Raw genomic sequence first — 21231 nt, forward strand, 5'->3', positions numbered from 1 at the left:
TGGCAAATGCTACAGTAAAAATATTACACGGCGAACATTATAGGCCTACATTCGATTTAACCGGACAATATTTATTTTTACTGTAAAATATCCTACATTTAAAAAGTTTTGTGAATAATAATGAATTATAAATATTTACGGTAAAATCATTTTTAGATAACAAAACAATACATGTTCTCATCTCATTAAAACGTAAAATCGAAATAGCCTACATTACATTAAAACGTAAAAACATTAAAACGTCAAAACAAACGGCGTGACGCATCACTTTATCAGGCTCTTTTATTCATCAACAGTTATATAGGCTACATTGGAGTGTTGTGTTTTATGTATATTGTGTTATTATGCAGTGTTTATATTCCATTATTTTATAAGCGTCAAATGCGTTACCCTGATGGCGTTTTGTGTTTGTAGCTCTTTGAACCTTTAATTCAGCATGTGCTCTTCTGTTTACGGTGGTTATATCAGTAAGCTATATTTTAAGGTAGAATTTAGTTATGTTGGTATATAATTTCATTTAATGAAATATAGGCCTACGGTTTTGAATTGTAGCCTAACATAAACAAGCACATGCCATCCCATATAGTGTCTAAAACGTTGTCATCGTATTGTCGGTGAATTTCTTGCAGCCAGAGTTGCCTGTTTTCCCTGTAAGTTTTGTAGTATTTTTTTTTTTTTCAGTGCTTGTGGGCAAGGAGACCCCTCTGTACCTAGACTGCCGCCACTAGTCGCCCCCAGCGCCACACGTCACATCACGTCCGTACTTGAACTTGAATCCCATTCCATTCTTCAGAGGCAACCCCTACCACACACACACACACACACACACACACACACAGGCGCTGGGTCCTCCCTGAGAGGAGCGTGAATGTGAGACGTAATTGCTCGGGTCCTGATTGATCTGGAGAGGAGGTGTTGTCTTCAGAGGTTGAGCCATTCTGCGCTCTGATGCCAAGCGCACATGGAGGACTGTGCCAAAGACTTCGCTCACCTGGCGAGCCCGCCGTCCACGGATCTTGGATTTCCATTATAACTGGACAACAACTGTTTTAGGACTTTTTAAAGAAAGAATACCTGAATTTAAAGACAGTGTTTTGGAATCGATGTTGTCAGAGGTTAAATGAGCTGCTGCGAGTCGGAGTGATTTTCTCGCATCGCTGTCTCAGGTTAAGTGGCACTTAGTCACTGCTTCACAAAAGTCGAGCACAATTTAGTCTGTTCAGAGAGTACAAGTGTTAGTTTGTGCCGCGATAACGACTAGAATAGCCCGCGAGCGCAGTGGAACAGTACCTGGACTGTAGAGGAAAGTTTGGAGAGCTTCGGGAGCGCGCACATTAGTCCGAGTGTCCGTGAGATGCTGCTGTAAATGCGGGGCGATGTCCCGACGGAAGCAAGGCAACCCACAGCATCTGTCCCTCACACAGAGGGAGAACCTACCGAGTGAGTACAAGCCCTCTGCCACCTCTGTCACACTGACTGACATACCCCCATCAATATGAAAACTTTCTTTCTTTCTTTCTTTCTTTCTTTCTTTCGTAGAAGGTGTATCTAACAAAAACAACAATTATTATTTGTTAGTCAGACTGATATCTGTAAGTAAACATGATTTGGTTTTTTAATGTAGCACTGACAGTGTTACACGTGCGTTATCAGCTCATAAACCATATATAAGTTATATTTTTGCCAAATGTAATTATGTTCACTGTCCTAACTAAAAGGCACTTGTGATTTTGTGCACTATCCTATTGTTAAATTTCCATTTATCGATAATCTATAACCAACAGTTGGAGCCTGTTAGTTTTTATTGTTTATGTCAGTCAATCACTATGGTCATACTGGCTATTTTACTGTGAATAAACGATCAATTTCCAAGTGCTAAGCGTAATTCATAGCATACAGTTTTCATTCAAAATACTGAGAGACCCACACACTCATCTGCTCTGAGCACACACACACACGCACACACACACACACACACACACACACACACACACACACACACACACAGACAGCATACATGGCTTATCAAGTTTACTTTATGTAGTTTATTTAAAAGGCCCAAACTTTGCTAAATCATCTGGTGTTCATTTACATCTAAAAACAAAGAGCTTATAAGTTTTTAATTTGTTGTGTATTTTAGTATAATCTCTGTTTTACAATATCAGGGGTTACATACATGAACTTTGGTGTTGATCATTCAAAGCAACACACTCCTTATGTTCATCCTTAATTTAACCTTTTATCGAAGATGCTTTACACACTATTTCCACTAGTAAAACTTTATGTAAAAGCACCAAGTACTCTAAATCCTTTTAAGTTTCCTTTTGCTCTAGTTTTTTTTATTCCTCTAAAAGCTTTTTTATTTTGCACAATAAAAAGAAGCATAAATTAGCTGAGGTGTAAACTATTCAGAATTGCATAATGCAAAGAGTTTAAAAAAAATAATAATAATAAAAACTTTTTAACCTAATCTTAACAGCTCAATGATATAATTTTCACAAAATGTTCACACAACACTGATTGTAGCCACACACAATAAAAGACCAGGAAAGTTATTTTTTCCCCATTAATAATACTCTGTATATCACTGATATGAATTATCCCGTACTCCAGCTGTATTTGTGAATTAAACTGCAAATTTTTTTTTTTTTTCAATACATTTTATTGACTGACCTCAAGATGCATTTAGCAAATAATTCCTATTACAAATTATTGGGTTTTTTTTTTTTATCTAACTTGACATTTTTATGCCTTGTTATTCATTTTGGTATTTCTGGTTTAACTGAGAAAGTGGGTACAATGCGAAGGCGTGCCTTCCTGAAAATATCTGATTCAGTAGTGAGTAGATGGTCTTTACACGTCAAATTTTACACTCTTAATGATGCTGATGTTGCCATTTTAGAAAACGTGAAGACGGGAGATGAGAAAAATGTGTTAAAGGAGTGGGTGGGCTTATGAAGAGCCGGTGGCCTTTAAATTCAAACCATTGCTAGTCTGCCAGTTCATTTCACCTGATGTGGTTTATTTAGCAGATTGTTTTTTCCCCCTCAGAGTTATTGTTTTTGGTTTCTTTCCAGTTGTAGTGATTAACAATAAATACTAAAATGTCGTGTGATTACTTAAATATGTATGTTTGTACAGCAAAACCCATCCAGTGTGTGTTTCAGTGTGCAAATGTGTTGCGCAGAATAATTATACTGTGTCTCAAATACGTGTTTAGTTCAAACATAATTAGTCTGGCGGTAGTGTGTGTCGGTTGGCAAATGCGCAGTTTACATTGTGTGCTCTATACACTCTATCGCATGTGTGCAGAACGTAAACCGACACTTTTTAAAGTGGACTCCGCTCAGGTTTGCACGCCACCCTCCATTCCAGCCTTCACGGGCGAGATCTTGCTCTTTCTGGGGTGTCTGTCTGCAGGGGAAAACCAAAGTGCCCTCATTTGGCTATGTCAATGCTCTTGGCACAAAACATGTCAGTTAGCTGGAGGTTGCACAATAGAGAGATTCCGCCCAGAGCGACAGGACCTATAGATCACACTCAAAGAGAAAACCAAGGAACAGGAATATCAACATACTTCACGTCTTGAAATAAACGCGGGGTGCACTCTCCGCCCGCATGTACACGTACAGGTGTGCGCATTAAAAAAGACGTCTCGAGCCGCGACCTAAAATGGCAGGGCTCTTGTAGATGCAAATAGGGGTTCTTAAGGAAGTCTTTGAGACAAAACCGCTCGTATTTAGATTTCCGCAACACCACCTCAGTGAAACTCATTAGTTTTTCTTCATAAGAAGCATGTAAATTGTGTGAACATGTATGATTCATTACATGAGTTGTTTGTCTCTGCTTCACACAGACTTTTGGATGGGTCGCAACGTAAACTGTGGGTGGGGGCCGTCCATTAGGGCCCTTACTGGCTCTTAAAATGTAAAACGATTCTTGCTTTGAATGTTCACATGATTTTTTCCATGATCTTTTAGTAGCCACTGGTCATCATGCTAATGAAACGCAAAGCATGAACCACTGGACCACTGTGCCTTTGATTTCTGAGAGTGGAAAGGGTCACATCAGCCTTTTACAACTGGCACACTTTTTTTAGGAGTGATTTTATGGTGATGTCCACCCTCTTTATATGTGTTAGCACAGCCTTCGAGAGAACTTATTTCACAGACCGTGTGAGCCGAAAGCTGTTTGATGGACGTGTGGTTTCCCGCTGATCGGACTCGTCTGACCTGACTTGGCAAATATTATAGGCGAGTCTCTGTTCGACTGCACAATATTTCGGTTTATTTTATGAGTGTCGTATTTGCTGTTTTGCACAGCTTCAGTGTGCACTGCTGAAGCTGATAGGGGGTGCTGTAAGTCCTTACGAGAGGGAAAGTGATCGAGAGGGTGTATGTTTGTGTGTGTGTTTTCTTTGAGAATCTGATTACTGCCTTCAGGAAACGTGATAACTGTATTTATAATGGTTAATACCCTAAATTGCTATCTCTTCTCCCAAGTGTATCATTCCCACAACAGGCTCAGTATAAATCTCTTATCTTACGCTAAAGGTAATTAATTCAATTTATTGCAGTATAGACTTCACCCTGGGGAGCAGTAATATAGACGCTGTGCCCACTGTGCTCATTGCTCCTAAACATTTCATGTCCTTGCCTCCACTAACTTTTTAAAACAATGTTTGTGGTTCTGCTTTCAAATATGCAGCTTTATGGGAAATTACAGTGCACACGTGCATTTCAGAATTGTGCGCGTTTGTTTGGCACACGTCCAGAAGCAGTTGAGAGTGTATAGGCCTTAAATGCAGGCATTATCAAGCACGTCCGCATATGGATAATTTTTTTGTAATTGCACCTGGTGAGCTCAGAAAACACAATTAGACAAAATCTTTTCACACATGCTGAAGACGTTAACAGTTCCGCAAATATCACTCACAGGCTTTGTGCTGAATGCGCTTGGTGCTGTCTGTCGTCCGCTGTGTGTTTCTTTAATTATTATTACTTTAATTCAGAGCCATAACCATCATAGATTTGACCTCAAATTATTCATTATATAGAATTATTCATAGTTATTCAAATTGTTGATTTTTTTCGTGACCAGTTATTAAATGTTTATCTTTGCTCCCATCACAAATATTATTTTATTATTAATTACTCTAATTACTACAGTATTATTAAAATGCTTTTTAATAAGACAACTAGAAAATCTAGTTATTCACTATTTCTTTTTAGATGGTTTCATTGCACACGTAGTATTCTTAGTGTTATTTATGTATGTATGTACTTTTTTCCTGTTTCTCTTTTTACATAAAGTGGGGTTCAAAAGTCTGAGATGACTGCATTTTTTAATTATTATTTTTTTAATTGTACATTATATTATCGTATAACAGTTTGAGAGAAAAATTGATTTAAAAAATGCATGGATTTCTGAACATTTATTTAGTATGTCCCCCTTTTGCTTTAATAACAGAAGCACTTGAGCTGCATGAGATGCTCAATTTGTGCAAAACCTGATGATTATTTTCTCTAGGATCATTAGAGAATGTTTCAAAGATCATCTAACACTTCAGTGCAAATCAAATCTGACTATTTGTTCAAAAGAGTTCACATGGTCAGTGTCAGAGCTTTTTTGATTAGTGCCTTAGTGAAGAATCTTAAATAAATCTTACTCATTATATATCAATGTTTCTTTGTTTTAAAATTTTATGTTGATTTCCTAATTTGAATGAGATTGCAAATCAAAGATTTTAAATATGGACATTTTGGAGCAAATATCTGTAAATTCACAATATTATTATTAATAGAAAACTTAAGCTGATGATATATGATGTAATTGATGATATATCAGCCTGTTTACAGGCTTTACGTTCTTTAAAGGTTTATGTTTCAGCTTCTGATTGAAATATCACACCACACACATCATCTGCTGTACACCTGTGGCTCCCACAACCACCTTCTTCTGTCGTGTCCGCTGCTCGCGTCTGGCCTGTTTGGGACGGCACGGCTGCCTCCCAGCACACCCTCCGCGCACAATTCCGTGGCATTGGATGCATTCCAAGTCCACGATGTTTGTGTTCTCCTCCTTGGCATTACTCCACTGCTCTGCTCTGCTCTGCTCTTGTCAGCCAGCGAGAGCTGCAGACAGTCGAGCGTGTGGTAGCGGCCCGGTGCTGCTCTTGTAATGTCTGTTAATATCTGTTTAGATATCACATGCTGCCGAAACCCACTTTGGTCAACTGTATCAGGGGTTCCTAAACTTTCTTGTCAGCAGAAACCCCTTAGAGGTAAAATATTTATTGTTTCAATAATTTAACGACACATTCACATGTTCACGGTTCTCTGATAGAGGTCACATGACATGCAAGTAAAGAGATAAAAAAATCTCATCTTTTTTAGTAAGTGTTTTATTTTGATTGTTTTCATTTTTAATTTCTTTATATATATATATATATATATATATATATATATATATATATATATATGTATATATATATATATAAGGCTGCACGACTTGGCCAGAAGTTATAGTGCAATTAGTTTGCATGAGTTTGAAAGTGAAATGACGTTTCATCTCATATGAAAACTATATCTAAAAGTATTTTTGAAGTCAAATCAAGTCTCCTTTATTTATATAGCGCTTTATACAATATGATTGTTTCAAAGCAGCTTTACAGTAATAAACTGGAAAACAATGATCAATATTTATTAATAAGTTATATTGTGATTTCAGTTTTAGGTTACTCTTTATTTTAAGGTGTCTTTGTTACAGTGTAATTAAACATTTAAGTACTTAGTAATATTACTTAACTACATGTACTTACTATAGGTGATGAGGTTTGGTTTGGTTTGGGGTTAGTTGCATGAAGTTATGCATAATTAGTTGTAACATGCAACATGGGTTACACTTTATTTTTAGGTGTCAGTATTACAGTGTAATTATACATTTAAGTATTAACTGCATGTACTTACTATAGGTTTAGGGTTAGGGTTTGGTTTAGGGATAATTGCATGTAATTATGCATAATTTCTAGTTATTACTACAGTAATTACATGTAGCGTGTAACAATGACACTTTAAAATAAAGTGTTACTGTAACATGTGTAACCTTGTCACTGTAAAATAAACTGTTACAGTTTTACTTCAATTAATTCAAGAGCCCCAATTTTTTTTTTTTTTCATTTTAATTTTACATTCAAATTAATTATTAGCTTTTCAACTCACGAAACCCCTGTGTTTCCCTTGGGAAACCCTGAACTATGAAGGCAGAGGTTCTAAATTCAATACAGATCAAGAATATTGTTTCAAAAGAACTCTAAATTTTAATTTGTCACTAAATGCCCTAAGGGATTGTGGGTCACTGTGCTGAGTCAAAAATTCTACAGGAGTTAAGTTACTGTTGCTCTTCCCAGGGCTCCTACAGCCAACCAGTGTCTGTTCAAGAGTGTGTTTGTCCCTCAGGCAGAGAGTGGAGTTGATTTGCTATCGGATCTCATACTGCTGCTGTTTTTTTCTTCCTGTATTTATGCTCTCTGTGAATCTGTTTTGTATCTCATTGTGGTTTTGTGTGTTGAGTCAGATCCATTTCACAGCAAATAGTTGACTCTTTCGTCATTGATAATAATTTTGGCATTGGGGTGCCAAACAGGGAATTTCGCAAGGGTACTAAAATGATAATGTAGCTGGTTATCACATACGGAAACGGCTGTTTGTTATAGGCTCCTTAACCACTGTTCCCAACGTGCACCTGTGAAGCGAGGCGACCCATGCCTGAGAACATATTTTGAGGCTGTTTTGCGGCTTTTGCGAGCGCTAGTTTGTCTGCTGCGATATACCTGTATGGTGCATGTGCACCTCTCCAACATCCGTCCAGCATGCAGAAAAGTAGACCGGAAACACAGATACCACTGCATGACTGCGACTGTACTACCTGCCACATGCACATACACACACACACACACACACACACACACACACACCCTCCACTCATCTTACTGTGCAACTCACAGGTGTTTGTCTATGCCGTGTGAGCTGTGAATTTTGCTTTTTGAGGACAGAATCAGACACAGAGGACCATATCGACACATCAGTTCCACAAAGAATTGCTTAAGATAGTTTTGAGATCTTAGGACTTGACTTTGTAAATATTTGAGAGTCAGTTTTTGCTTGTGACTAGTGCTAATACTGTAGATTGAGATATTTTTTTCATTAACAGATTCTATCCAGTTGCTCTCAGCTGCTCACAGTGATTTGTGAGGATAGCTTGCAAATGTGTGTGGAAAATTTTAGTCCATGAAGTCGTTTAAAAGAACTCATTTGTCGTCTACTGTGTGTATAGTCTACAGTACATGCAATTCCCCAACAGGCAAGTTAATCATGTCTGGACCAGTTTGATAGCCAGACAGAAAAACAGATTTGCAGCTCACAATAACTGAAGAGTAAAAATCACAGACACACCAATAACAATTTGTCATTTAGACACCTGACAGGTACTTTAGGTAAACCAACTATTTTAAAGTCAGACGAAAGCAAGGCATATGTTTATTATTTAAAATATTGCACATTTTATATAGAACACAATGTTAATTCATAATGCTTTACACAGTCATAATGAAGAAAAAAGAACTATAAAGTGATATATAAAAGACATATAAAAGTTTAAAAATATTTAAAGGAAGTTTAAATATTTTTTTACTCCATAGAAAACAAAAGGAGTATTTTTGAAGAATCTTCATGCAGCTCATTGCCATAAAGTAACAATTCACTCTCAAGCTCTATAAATGACAAAAAGCAGCATAAAAGAAGTTATAGTGGTCTTCTGAATTCATATGACAGCTTTTTGTGACTAACAGACAGCAATTTAAACTGTAATTCACTTAAATTCTTTTCCTTCCATCAAATGTGGAGAACAAGAATTTCAGTGAATACCTTAAATAACTGTTCTATGTATCCCACAAAATCCATGAAATGATTTCTGAAGACTTGCAATATATGCTTGATATGTATGTACTTTACTTTTTATGGTGTTTTTTGGAGCTATTTTGGTCTTTTTTTGGAGCTTGATAGCCAAAATGACAGTTTGAAGATTCAACTCAAGATCAGTAAAATTAGTAAAAATTTCAGCACAGTGGTTAATTTGAGAATGCAAACAGATGTTTTCAGTCCGGCCTTGAATGTGGTTGCAGTTGGGGAACTTCTGACATCTTTTGGAAATCAAATTGTTAACCTGCACTTGCCAAACCTGGAATGTTGTTCACACTGTTGTAGTTAGTCACACATGTACTATAGCTAGCAGCACATTTTGCAAATTACAAATTACAGCCATTGGTGAATAGTGAAAAATATTTGGTATTGACTTGAGGCCTAAATTTAAAACTCGATTTAAATCCTGTAAGATTCAGATGAGCAGAACATTAACTTAGACCCTTATGGATTTGATCAATGATATATGAAATATATCATTATATATGAAAAAAGAGAAATAGCCAAAGAAAACAATATTTAAATTTATACAAAAAGACAGAAACACATCGGCAGACTTTTCTTTTCAGCTACTTGCAGCTATCAAATTGATCTGTTTACATCTCAAAATTGATTATTATAAGCCATTTATTATTATTATTAAACATAATGTGCCTAAAAAGAGTCGTGCACTGACTGATATTTTTCCCCCTCGTCTTTCACGCCTCAGCTGGGCCAGATCATGACGCAGGGGTGGAACAGTGCCCATCGGAGGGCTCCATAGCCAGCCCTGTGGGCGGAGCCGGAGAGAGTGACCTGCTGACCTGCGGTCAATGTCAAACCAACTTCCCCCTGGGAGATATTCTAGTGTTTATCGAGCACAAGAGGAGACTGTGCCCCGGACCCAGCGTCTGTTTCGACAAACCAAACGACTGCGGTGGCTCCCCGTCCCCCAGACCCCCACGGGTGGAAGTCTGCCGGAGGTCTGGACCTGTGGAGGTTGGGATCCAGGTCACGCCAGGAGAGGAGGAGGAAAAACGACTGACGCCTGCCAGAGGAATCTGCCCCAAGCAGGAGGGCGTCCCAACAGGTAGGTGTTTTATACTGAGGGCTGGAGGAGGGGAAGGTTTAATAGTGAAGCTTGGCAGGAAAGAGAAGTCTTTGTGTGTGTATGTTACAAACACATACACACACAAAGATTCTTACTTATATACTTGAAATGTGTAATAATCTTAAAGAACCAACAAAAAAGTGATAACACTTTACAATAAGGTCTTATTTGTTAACATTAGTTAATGTATTAACTAACATGAGAAATAATGAGCAATACATTTGTTACAGCATTTATTAATCTTTGTTAATGTTAGTTAATAAAAATCCGGCTGTTCATTGGTTGTTCATGTTAGTTCACAGTGCATTAACTAATGTTAACAAATACAGCATTTGATTTTAATAATGTATTTGTAAATGTTGAAATTAACATTAAGATTAATAAATGCTGTAGAAGTATTGTTAATTCTTAGTTCATGCTATAGTAGTTAACTAATGTTAACTAATAAAACCCTATTGTAAAGTGTTACAAAAAAGTATTTTCTTGTCAAGAACCTTTTCGCTGTTCTTCAGCTGTATGATCTGTTGAAGATCTTTCAATACATAGCAACTAAAAATGTATTTTTGATGCACTGTAAAAAGTGGTAACCTGCATTTTGTTACATTAAGAGCTATTTCTCATTCATAGTTTTCTCAGCATACTTTTATGTTTTATGTTATGTTTATGTCTATTTTGGTTATATGAAAAAGAGCAGCTCAGAAATTCAGCCTTGCATTTCCTTTTGGAGTGATAATAATAACAATAACATTAATATGGGACTGGGATAAACTCATTTTTGGGTGAATATTCATCTAAGAGTGTAGTTTTAAATATTTTAGCCCAAAGTATAGCCTTCTTAGACCATCTGCGGTTCGCGATGGTCCACACACTGTCCCCGTGATGTAATTTTCGTCACAAGGAGGGTCTGCGGATGTCTGCGCACACCATTTTTTGACCGCGCGCAGGTGAATGTTGAGACAGAAGAGGCCACTAGGTGGCAATACGCAGAGCTGTGATGTACTGTGCAGTAGTCGAAGAAGAGTGCGTAAAGAGCAATGCAAAACAGCAAACAACACAGTAAATCCTTCTCCATCATTTTTGTTTTGGTTCTTGTTCTAAACTTTGCATGCAATGGCAGATACACTACTATTCTTCTTCTATCCTTCCGAGCGAATGCCCTGTAAATGACATGACTCAGTGCTGCCCTCTGATGTTTGGTAGAGTATTAAAAAAGCAGTTGTACTATGCCAAACGCATCCATTGGCACTCATGCGCAGTTGAGCAGTATACCTTGAAAGCTGTGCGGACACGACTGTGCGCGAGACGGAGCGGAACGTGGAAAATGAAGTATAACTGGGCCTTTCACTTCAGCTTATTACAACACAAATACACACACATATATATGAACACACACATACTGTTCACCGGTTCTGACTGGATCGCTTCTCTCAAAAGGTCCTTTTCTTTTGACTCGGGCCTTCAAGAGGGATTAACACCCCTTGCATGATTTTATTAGAGCAAGACGCAGCATCTCTCTCTCTTTCTCTCATCTCTAAGTGAAACATAACAGCCTTGAGTGCGCCAGCAGCTGAAACCAATTCTCTAAGAGGAAAAAAACTCCAGAAATCCTTACCCGACGTGTTTGGGGGAAATATCATCGTATTAAGAAAAAAAGGCTAAGAAAGCCCATTAAAATTCAAGTGCTAAGAGACATAGTGTGCGGATTAATGAAGAAGATTCCTTATTCCGAGGGTTAAAGACTCAGTTTAGCGTGTGGGGCCTGGAGGGGCCACATGTTATCTTCCACCACAGTGCCGCCCACCCTCCTCTCAGCACACACAGCCTGGGCAAGGAAATGCTTCACTTGCTAGTCAGAATATGACAAATAGAAACAAATCAAACACACGCACACACACATTTGCTGCCCTACACTATAGTCAGCAGGACTTCAGCTTCGTCAAGACTTTTTTTCTCTTTTTTTAAACCAAATTATACGAAGTTATTAGTTTTCTGTATTTGTTTGAATGTGCCTTTTCAAAGCCCTTTATCTTGAGAGGTTTTTTTTTTTTTAGTATTATCTGAACTTTTTACTGAACAACTTCAGCTTTAGTTTTGCTTCGTTGACAGAAGTGGAGAAGTCGTCAAGGTTATCCACAGAAATGCAGGGCAGGAAGGTGCTTTGGGCTTGAATTAAATATTTCCAGAGCATGAAAGCTTTGCTCAACACATTAGATTGCCACTTAACTGTCTTAAGTTTCAGCCAAATTAGATTATATTTAATGGGGCTAATTAAATACAATATGGAGCTATGGTTGCCTAGAGGCAAAAACCATACATGCTGTGGGCCAAAATGCCAAGCGTTAACCCTTTCGCATCTCATCTGGAGATGTTATAATGAATGCTAAAAATGGCACTTTAAGATTTGTTAAAGGAAACGACAATTCCTAAAATTCTGTCGTCATTTACTCACTTTCATGTTGCTTTGCTGTCAAACATTTAGAAGTCTTCCACTCCACTGCAGCTGTCAATTCTAATTTACTTTAAGGGTATAAATCTTTAGGCGCCTCACAGTCTGATCTGATTCCAGAGTTAAAAAAAAAAAATCATTAATTAATAAGTTTACTGAATTTGAGTTTTAATTTTTCATTTTTATTAAATAAATAATGAAATAAAATTACTTAATTATATGTACTTTTTAAAAACAAATTAATAATAAATTAAAACAATTGTGTTTTAAAAATGATTAACTAAATATAACTTCAAAACATACAAGACTTGATGAAAAGAGAACCGCTATGCATCAGAGAATCAATTTTTTCTCCCACACCTAATTTACATGCATTCAAATATGGTGCATTGAGAAGTGACTCCAGATTTGACATCAATAACACCATGCAACTGATTGCGGATGTTTGAATATAAGCATATGCAAATGAGATTTGAGAAGATTCTCAGTGAACTTCAATTTCTGTCTGTTCTTCAGACAAAACTATTGTATGGCTTTGAAGACTTATATAATGCATGACCTTTTTTCATTTTTGGAGCTCAACAGCTTTCATTATATGGAAAAGAGCAGCATGAACATTCTGCTAAACTTCTCTTTTTGTGCTCTATTGAAGAAAAACAAAGGCGCAAAGCACCAAAAATAGATTAAAGAAGCGTTATTTATTTATTTTTACCATTTTTAAATGACTTCATGTAGTCACATATTTTGTCCCCTTCTCTCTGTTCCTCTAATATAGAAAATTCAGACATTTTAAGTGTTTAAACTTGCTATTTTTTGTGCTAGGTGTATTTTATGCTAGATAACAGTTAATTTAATGCATCTAATAGTTCTCAGGAAAAAAAAAAAAGATATGTAATTTATATATAAATTTGTATCCTATTCATGGGAAGTGCCCATTACCTGCTGTTTATGATAGGATGCCGCCATCAAGTGCATACCAGCATCATTCATGCTATTTTCAAATGTATCCTTCATATCTGAAACTGCCCTTCGTTTCTAATCAATCTCTGAACTGTCTAGCTAATCATACTCCATGAACGCCGGAGAAAGTGTACCGCATCGTGCGCTTGTCCTTTCCGTCGCTCCTCTAATCACCTAGCATGCGCTCATTTAAATATTAGAGTAGGCTTTAATCATGGAAAGTAATCAGTGTCATGAATATTCATACCGTGCCGGTCTAACAGTCTCATTGTCTCATTCCTGTGCCAAATCGTGTCTTCCTGCCTCTCAGCTGTCTGCTCTGATGGCCCCAGTCTGGTATCAATGGAAAGAAGTTTAAAATAAATACACTATTCATACATGATCCTAAGAGAACAGTGTGTGTGTGTGTGTGTGTTGTGAGAGAGTTTCAAAAGATGGGGAGACTGATCCCTGTTCCAAGTGATGAATATTTGCACAGCGGCTCAAGAAGACGCCATTTGCATAATGACTTTGTAGTTTTGCATTAATTAAATTTGCATATGAAACTGCGTTAATTACCTCTGATCATCTGTTTTCAACGTTGCAGCATTTGATGTCCAGCCTTCGGGGTTGTGATTAGGGGTTACAGTGGCTGTTTCAGACTGTGTGTGTGTGTGTGTGTGTGTGTGTGTGTGTGTGTGTGTGTGTGTGTGTGTCAGGGACTGAAGCAGAATAGAAAGTGAATTTGATGAGTCAGTTACACAGTCCTTTTTCCTCTTTTTTAAATCCAAACTCCTTCTAATATTCTGGCATATGAAAACAGCACTTCTGAATTCTGTAGTTAAAAGAAAAGAAATGTTTTTGAAGTTCAGAGCAATTTTTTAAATACACAGTGTGTTCAGCAAGCTCAAGGATCAGCTTTTGAATTTTCATTAAGGTGCTGTGTCAAGTACTCTTATACAGGCATTTTTTTAAATGTAAAAATCATCAGGAGGTTTTTGTCTCTTTATGCAAAATGAACCACAGATCCAGCAGTGCAGAGAAACATTGTTTTCTCACGTTTATACCATAAAGGAAATTATACTTATCCTTGACCACAAGATCGCAACATAAATCTATAAAATTGTTTCAATATTAAAATTTATGCTATACATCAATGGTTCTTAAATGGTTTTGTCTCTGAACCCACATTATACATTGGACATAGTTGTTTAATAGACAAAAACTCAAACTTAAAATAAAACAATATGAGAGACTCAAAATTATCTCCTAAATATGAAAATTGGGTTACGCTTTATTTTAAGGTGTCCTTATTACAGTGAAATTATACATTTATTAACTACTGAGTAATTCATGTATTAATTAACTTGCTACATGTACTTACTATAGGGTTAGGATTAGGTTTGATCTAGGGTTAGTTGCATGTAATTATGCATAATTTATAGTTATTATTACAGTAACTACATGTAACATGTGTACCAAGCACAATGTTAAAATAAAGTGTTACTGAAAATGGACAATTTTATAAATTCATAAGCAACCACAGAACAGTGATTTATTGTCTTTATAGTTTTGGTGTTTGTCTTATAAATGTAAATTGAATTTTGATTGTTTCATGCTCTTGGCAGCCAATAATTCACTGCTGAAAACACATTGTGGTCACACAAACCATATTTATTTTATCCTCTTTATCCTCTTTTATGTATGTTAATGTCGCCTGGGTTATATTCTCTTTTGCTTTGCATAGTCTTGTTCATAGTTTTCGAGGATAAGTGCATGTCACACATCCTGTCCTTGTGTTTGTGCATCTTTGTGAGTTTGATTGGATGTACATCCTTTGCTGTCAAAAAACAAATCATAGGGAGACTTTTTTTCACCCTTTTTAAAACATTTTTTAATTGAATATCCATTGATAAGTAATTGCATTTTATTATTTGCATTTACTGTAGTTTTGTTTTCCCCCTGCTATCTGCAACCTTATCTGAACAGATCTGCGACCCATTTTTGTGTCGCCACATACCAGATTAAGATCAGTTTATTTTCAATTCAGCAAATCAACAGCAATAAATTCTCAACTCAAATTCAAATTAAAACCAGTACATTTTAGTCAGATTTTTTTACAGGCAATATTAATACATTATAAAGACAGATTATTTAATTTCACTGACAAATAGTGGCAAAACTTACCATTGTACAAGCAATTAAAATTGCAATTAAAACCATATTTAAAGGTAGTTTTCATAAAGGAAGGAGCACAAAGATGAATGGTTGAAGTATGTATTTTTAAAAAAAAAAACAAAAAAAACAACAATTGTTTTGAAATTGTTTTTCTCCCTTTTGCCATTGGTCAACAAACACATAGCCCCACCCAGTATTCATAATTTTTCAAAGAATCAACCTATAAATGCCCTATTTACTACGCTTAGGTAGGATAAAGTATTTAAACATCAAAACAATTACACACTTCAACATTTTGCTGATCTACAAGCCATCAAATCTCATTCAGATCTCAGATGTCTCTATAGTGTTTGATGGATAGTCCTGCTGTACCAATCTCACTGACCTCTGACCTGTAGCAGTAAAACATAAAGCCATGATGCCTGGCACTTAACAAAAACCATACCCATGATCCCTTGCAACACCCAAGCTATGCCAGCATCTCTGTTGCAGGGTGCCTGTGGTTAGAGCCTCTGGGATTTCAGGCCTGCTTATTTTTGGGATCCATCCAAACGAGACCACCCCTTCGCAGTCTGATTGGTGCTGTCTGCCGGCAGGGGTCAACCTGGTCCATGTTGGATGCATTATAGAGCAGGACAGCGCTGCATGTGCGCTCCACGCCGAGTCCTGGAAAGAGTTAAAGTCTCCCACATGAAGGCATCAAACGCTCCACATACCACTTTATTGTAGTCATATGGCAGCAGATTTGATATTTTTCCTTCCACAGCAGGGAATAAAACTCGCCACTAATTTGGACTGTGAGCGTCGCCACTAAATTTCAACATGTGCTGATGGTGTTGACCAGATGTGTAACGCTTTTTTCCCTCTTCCTTTCTGTCTCACTATCGCACTTTTGTCAAATTATCCATGATTGAATTCAAGAAAAATATTTAAGAAGAACTTGCAAGGATGGTGAGATGACAGTGCTTCAAAATGCTGGATGTAATCTGTACTGCTACCAATATAACACTGCAGCTCTATTTTAAAACCTTCCCTTCTAAGCTGGTTTGCTGGTCTTTTTTGGTTTAAGCTGGTCTCTAGGGCGGCATGATGTATTGTAAATGAATCAATATTGAGATATGGCTTAGTGCGGTTATCAGATCGCACCGGCAGTGATTTAATAAATACGTGCACTGTGAGTTTGAGAGTGAAATTCACTGTGTTCACCTACATGCATGCAGCTCATGATACAGTGTTTCTGCATTTTGTTTCACAGTAAATGAACCACAAGAGGCTGAATTAACGTATAATGAGCTGAATGTGTGTAAATGAACACAGTGCCACGCTTCACTCTGAAACTCACAGAGCTTCAACACAGTAAAAGCACAATGGTTAAATATTTGACATTTAAGAAATTAAGACGTAAATATTAATACTACAATTTTATGATATTCGTTAATTTTACACTACAATAGTATTGTTACAATACATTATATATATATTTTATTGAATAATAGTCACAATAAAATAATAATTATAATTATTAAAATAATAATAATTATTTTATAGTCATATCATGGGTCAAAAACAGTGGGAATGTGACCTACAGGATATACAAAACTGAAGTGGAAAGAGTTTTTTTTTTTTTTTCGTTCACATTATGGTAACTGAAAGAGGTTTTAGTTGGTCTTTCCCATTAATTAGTAAATGAGTAAAAATTAGTAAACAGTCATTTTTCAATTTTTAGCTTTTATCCAGATGCACTCCCCAACAAAATCACCCCAGTCATTCTAGAATGATTCATTCTTTCCAAATATGACTATTTAAAAAGCTAGTGACATCGCAACATACAACACAGACAATCGCAATGTCTTTTTTTTCGATATTGTGCAGCCCTAGTGATCTCTTACCCTGGTGATTATCTGATCTTCCAGTCTGAATTAGTAAGTGCCCGAAACCCCTTTAAAACCAGACTTAGGCTCGTCTAAACTGTTTTTCTCAGCAGTATATTCATATTCAGTATATTCATGGTCAGGTCACATCTGTTAATTTATGCCATTTTAATTGAAAAAAAAAAGAAGTAAAACAGACAAGTCTTAATGTATTTTATTTCTCTTTCCTTTTATTCACTTGACATTAGGATGGCTCTGCCAGTAAGACATTACAATAGTCTTGGCACTGCAGGGTGAGAAAGTGGAGAGTTATTTGCCAAACACTGACTACAGTGTCACAGTCAGGCAGCCAAGCCACACACATGCTGATGCCCAAAGGAGAAGGCTCTTTTGGGGGCTGTCTCGGGCAGACAGTGAAGGATTATCGGTTACGACTCTCTCAAACCTGCAACATGTGCAATCTGTCTGTACTTTAATGTCATCTTCCACATGGCACGTGGTTTATTGACAACAAACATTTTACGTGTTTAGTTTAGAAAAGCTCTGAGTCTGTGAACATTTGAAAGGATGTTAATAAAAACAGTGTCATTATCAAGAGACTGCACTGAGTTATACTGCAGTAAACAGTGTTTTCTTCCATTGCTGTGGTTTAGCGTCAGTCAGAGTTTGGTGGCAAATTTCTGTCACTGTATGTGGAGTCCTGCTGGGTGGCACCGTAAAAGTAAAAGTAGTTCTTTCTCATACAACTTTACTTTTTTTCTCAGTCTGTTTGTATTTTCACAGTATATTAATGCCAGTTTTAAAATAACCAGAGAATTCACTGGGAATGAATTGTGGCCACTGATAACATTGTTTATTTGCGCATACTGTCTGTGTTTTTTCACCATACCCCACTTATAAATGAAAATTCTGATTATTTACTGATCCTCATGCCATCCCAGATGACTTTCTTTGTTCAGATGATATTTAGAAAAAAAAATTACATCTCAGTGAGTCCATATAATGCAAGTGTATGGGACATCCAAAGTTGACGCTTCAAAAACCACACAAAGCAAACATTACGGTAATCCACACAACCCTAGTTGATGAATAATTGTGTTCTCAAGTGAACTGATAGGTGTGTGTGAGAACAATGCTTTTTTAAACAGTAACACTTTATTTTAATGGTCTACTTTAGACATTCTACTAACTATAAGTAACTTTGCAACTACATGTCAACTACCAGTCATTAGAGTACTTTTATTTTGATGCTCCCCCAACAGACCTTCTACTGACTATAAGTAACTTTGCAAATGCATGTCAACTTATTCTACTAACCCTAACCCTAACACATAACCCTAATCTAACAGTCTACTACAGTATACTAATAATCTAATGAGAGTTATTTGACATGTAGTACAATAGTAGAATGTCTAAAGTGAACCACTGAAATAAAGTGTAACCTTTTAAATGTATAAACTGTGGCTTCCAGTCAACTGTCATATGCGCGTTTGTTTGATGTAAACATCAGGACGTTATGAAACTCACACAAGATGTGATGGTCCTCTGTGCTTCCACGTTACTTCTCGCGTGGGTTTCACAACTTGCTTACATCGTGCTTCACGTGCTAACGTTTACATCAAGTGTAAACTCATGAATCTGAGTGTGACTGTTGGCCGGAAGGAATGGTTTATAGTTAAAAAAGTTGTAACTCTTTCTCCGCCATTAACAGAATTTTCTGTCATTTATGACACAATGCTTCCCCGCCATTGATGGAATTTTCCGTCATTTATGACACAACACTTCCCCATTATTGATGGAATTTTCCGGCTTTCCATGTATTCATTGTTATATGGTAGGGGACGCTTTTGTGACAGTTGGTCGGAAGGAATGGTTTATAGTTATTGAAGTTTTAACTCCTTCCCCGCCATTGACAAAATTTTCCATCATTTACGACACAATGCTTCTCCGCTATTGACAGAATATTCCATAATTTATGTCACAACGCTTCCCCGCCATTAATGGAATTTTCTGGTTTTCCGCATTTTCACTTTTAATACGGTAGGGGAAAATTGTTACAGTTGGCTGGAAGGAATGGTTTATAGTTAAAAAAGTTTTAACTCTTTCCCCGCCATTGATGGAATTTTCCGTCATTTATGACACAATGCTTTCCCGCCATTGACGGAATTTTCTGGCTTTCCGTGTTTTCACTGTTATATAGTAGGTGACGCTATTGTGACAGTTAGCCGGAAGGAATGGTTTATAGTTAAAGTTTTAACTCTTTCCCCACCATTGACAAAATTTATCATCATTTATGACACAATGCTTCCCTGCCATTGACGGAATTTTCCGTCATTTATGTCACAACGCTTCCCTGCCATTGATTTTCTGGAATTTTCTGTTTTTTCACATTTTCACTGTTATACGGTAGGGGACGCTATTGTGACAGTTGGCCGGAAAGAATGGTTTATAGTTAAATTTTTTTTAACTCTTTCCCCGCCATTGACAGAGTTTTCTGTCATTTATGTCACACCGCTTCCCCACCATTGATGGATTTCCGTGTTCTCACTGTTATACGGTAGGGGACACTATAACATATCTTCTGAAGGAGTACACAATCTCTGGAATCCAGATCAAAACACAGACAGAAGCAAAAACGAGCTATAAAAGCATTGCTTATGCACATTGTAGTCCCTTTTTTTAAGCAGAGGCTCTGTTCTTTCTTTTGATATATGGCATGTTCAGATATTCATACAACAAAATATTTTAGGGACCATGAAAGTTTTGTGAAAATTATCAAAAAAAAAAAAAAAAACACTGGCGGGGAAACAGTTAAATATTAGTGGTTTTTTTTACACACATCTCTCGCTTCACATTGATTTATCAGCTGTTGTTGTGTGTGCTTTGCGTGGTTTCGAACCATCACAGACATGGAATATTTTTCTAAAAATCTCAATTTGTGTTCATCTGAAGAAAGAAAGTCACATACATCTGGGATGGCATGAGGGTGAGTAAATGAAGAGAGAATATTCCTTTTTGGGTGGAGTGTCCCTTGAATACATTAAAGGAATAATTCAAATCAATTAATGTAATTTGCATGTTGCAATTCATAATCTTGCAGGTCGGTTTGCTGCAGACTACTGCATTCTGGCATACTTTACTGGGAGTATACAGAGTTGAATGCACCATGCTTGTATCTTAGTGTGAGATCACAGCAGGTTTTTTTTTTATTAGCTGTCTTTTTTGGTTTGTTCCCATCTCACGAATCAGCAGCAAGTACTTCAGCACGAGTCCAGTACTCCAAAATAAGGGGAGGGGGCTGCTCTGTCATGTTGATAGTGGTTGATGACATTACAGTCTGAGATTTGTAGGATGAGAGCCGCCATGATAATTCAGCATTAAACCCTCCCTGGCAGCCCACTGAATGAATAAACCCTGGATCTTATCAGTTTTTATTCATGCCAGTAAGGGCTTGTTCTTGCATGTAGTGTGCGGCAGATGTGGCCCTCCCGGTATGTTTGCTGAAGGCATTGGCTAGATGAAAGACTGTTCTTAACCATAAGCTATGCGGGGAGCTGTGCCAAAAGCTGAAAACGCATCATTGTGAAAACAGCCTTGGGAGAAGCTGATCTCCCCCAGCAGAGGATGAAGAGGGCTTCGGTGCAGGACTGAGGGCGAGATGACACACGACGGAGGAATCGGCACTCTCTCTTTTAACTTTTGTTCTCATAAGTATGACTGGCATGAAGC

The 21231-nt window shown here is 37.1% G+C and overlaps 1 protein-coding gene across 1 annotated transcript in view; it reads left to right on the forward strand.

Moving 5' to 3' along the window:
• The first annotated feature begins 444 nt into the window (after positions 1-444).
• bcl11bb (BCL11 transcription factor B b) overlaps positions 445-21231 on the forward strand; it is a 36719-nt gene continuing 15932 nt past the window's right edge. The window contains exons 1-2 of the mRNA XM_051875539.1: positions 445-1440; positions 9688-10047. Of these exons, the coding sequence (XP_051731499.1) occupies positions 1377-1440; positions 9688-10047 (424 nt within the window). The 5' untranslated portion in view covers positions 445-1376. The remainder of the gene's footprint in view (positions 1441-9687; positions 10048-21231) is intronic.

The sequence above is a fragment of the Ctenopharyngodon idella genome, chromosome 20, assembly GCF_019924925.1.
Source record: "Ctenopharyngodon idella isolate HZGC_01 chromosome 20, HZGC01, whole genome shotgun sequence".
In the NCBI taxonomy this organism is placed as follows: domain Eukaryota; kingdom Metazoa; phylum Chordata; class Actinopteri; order Cypriniformes; family Xenocyprididae; genus Ctenopharyngodon; species Ctenopharyngodon idella.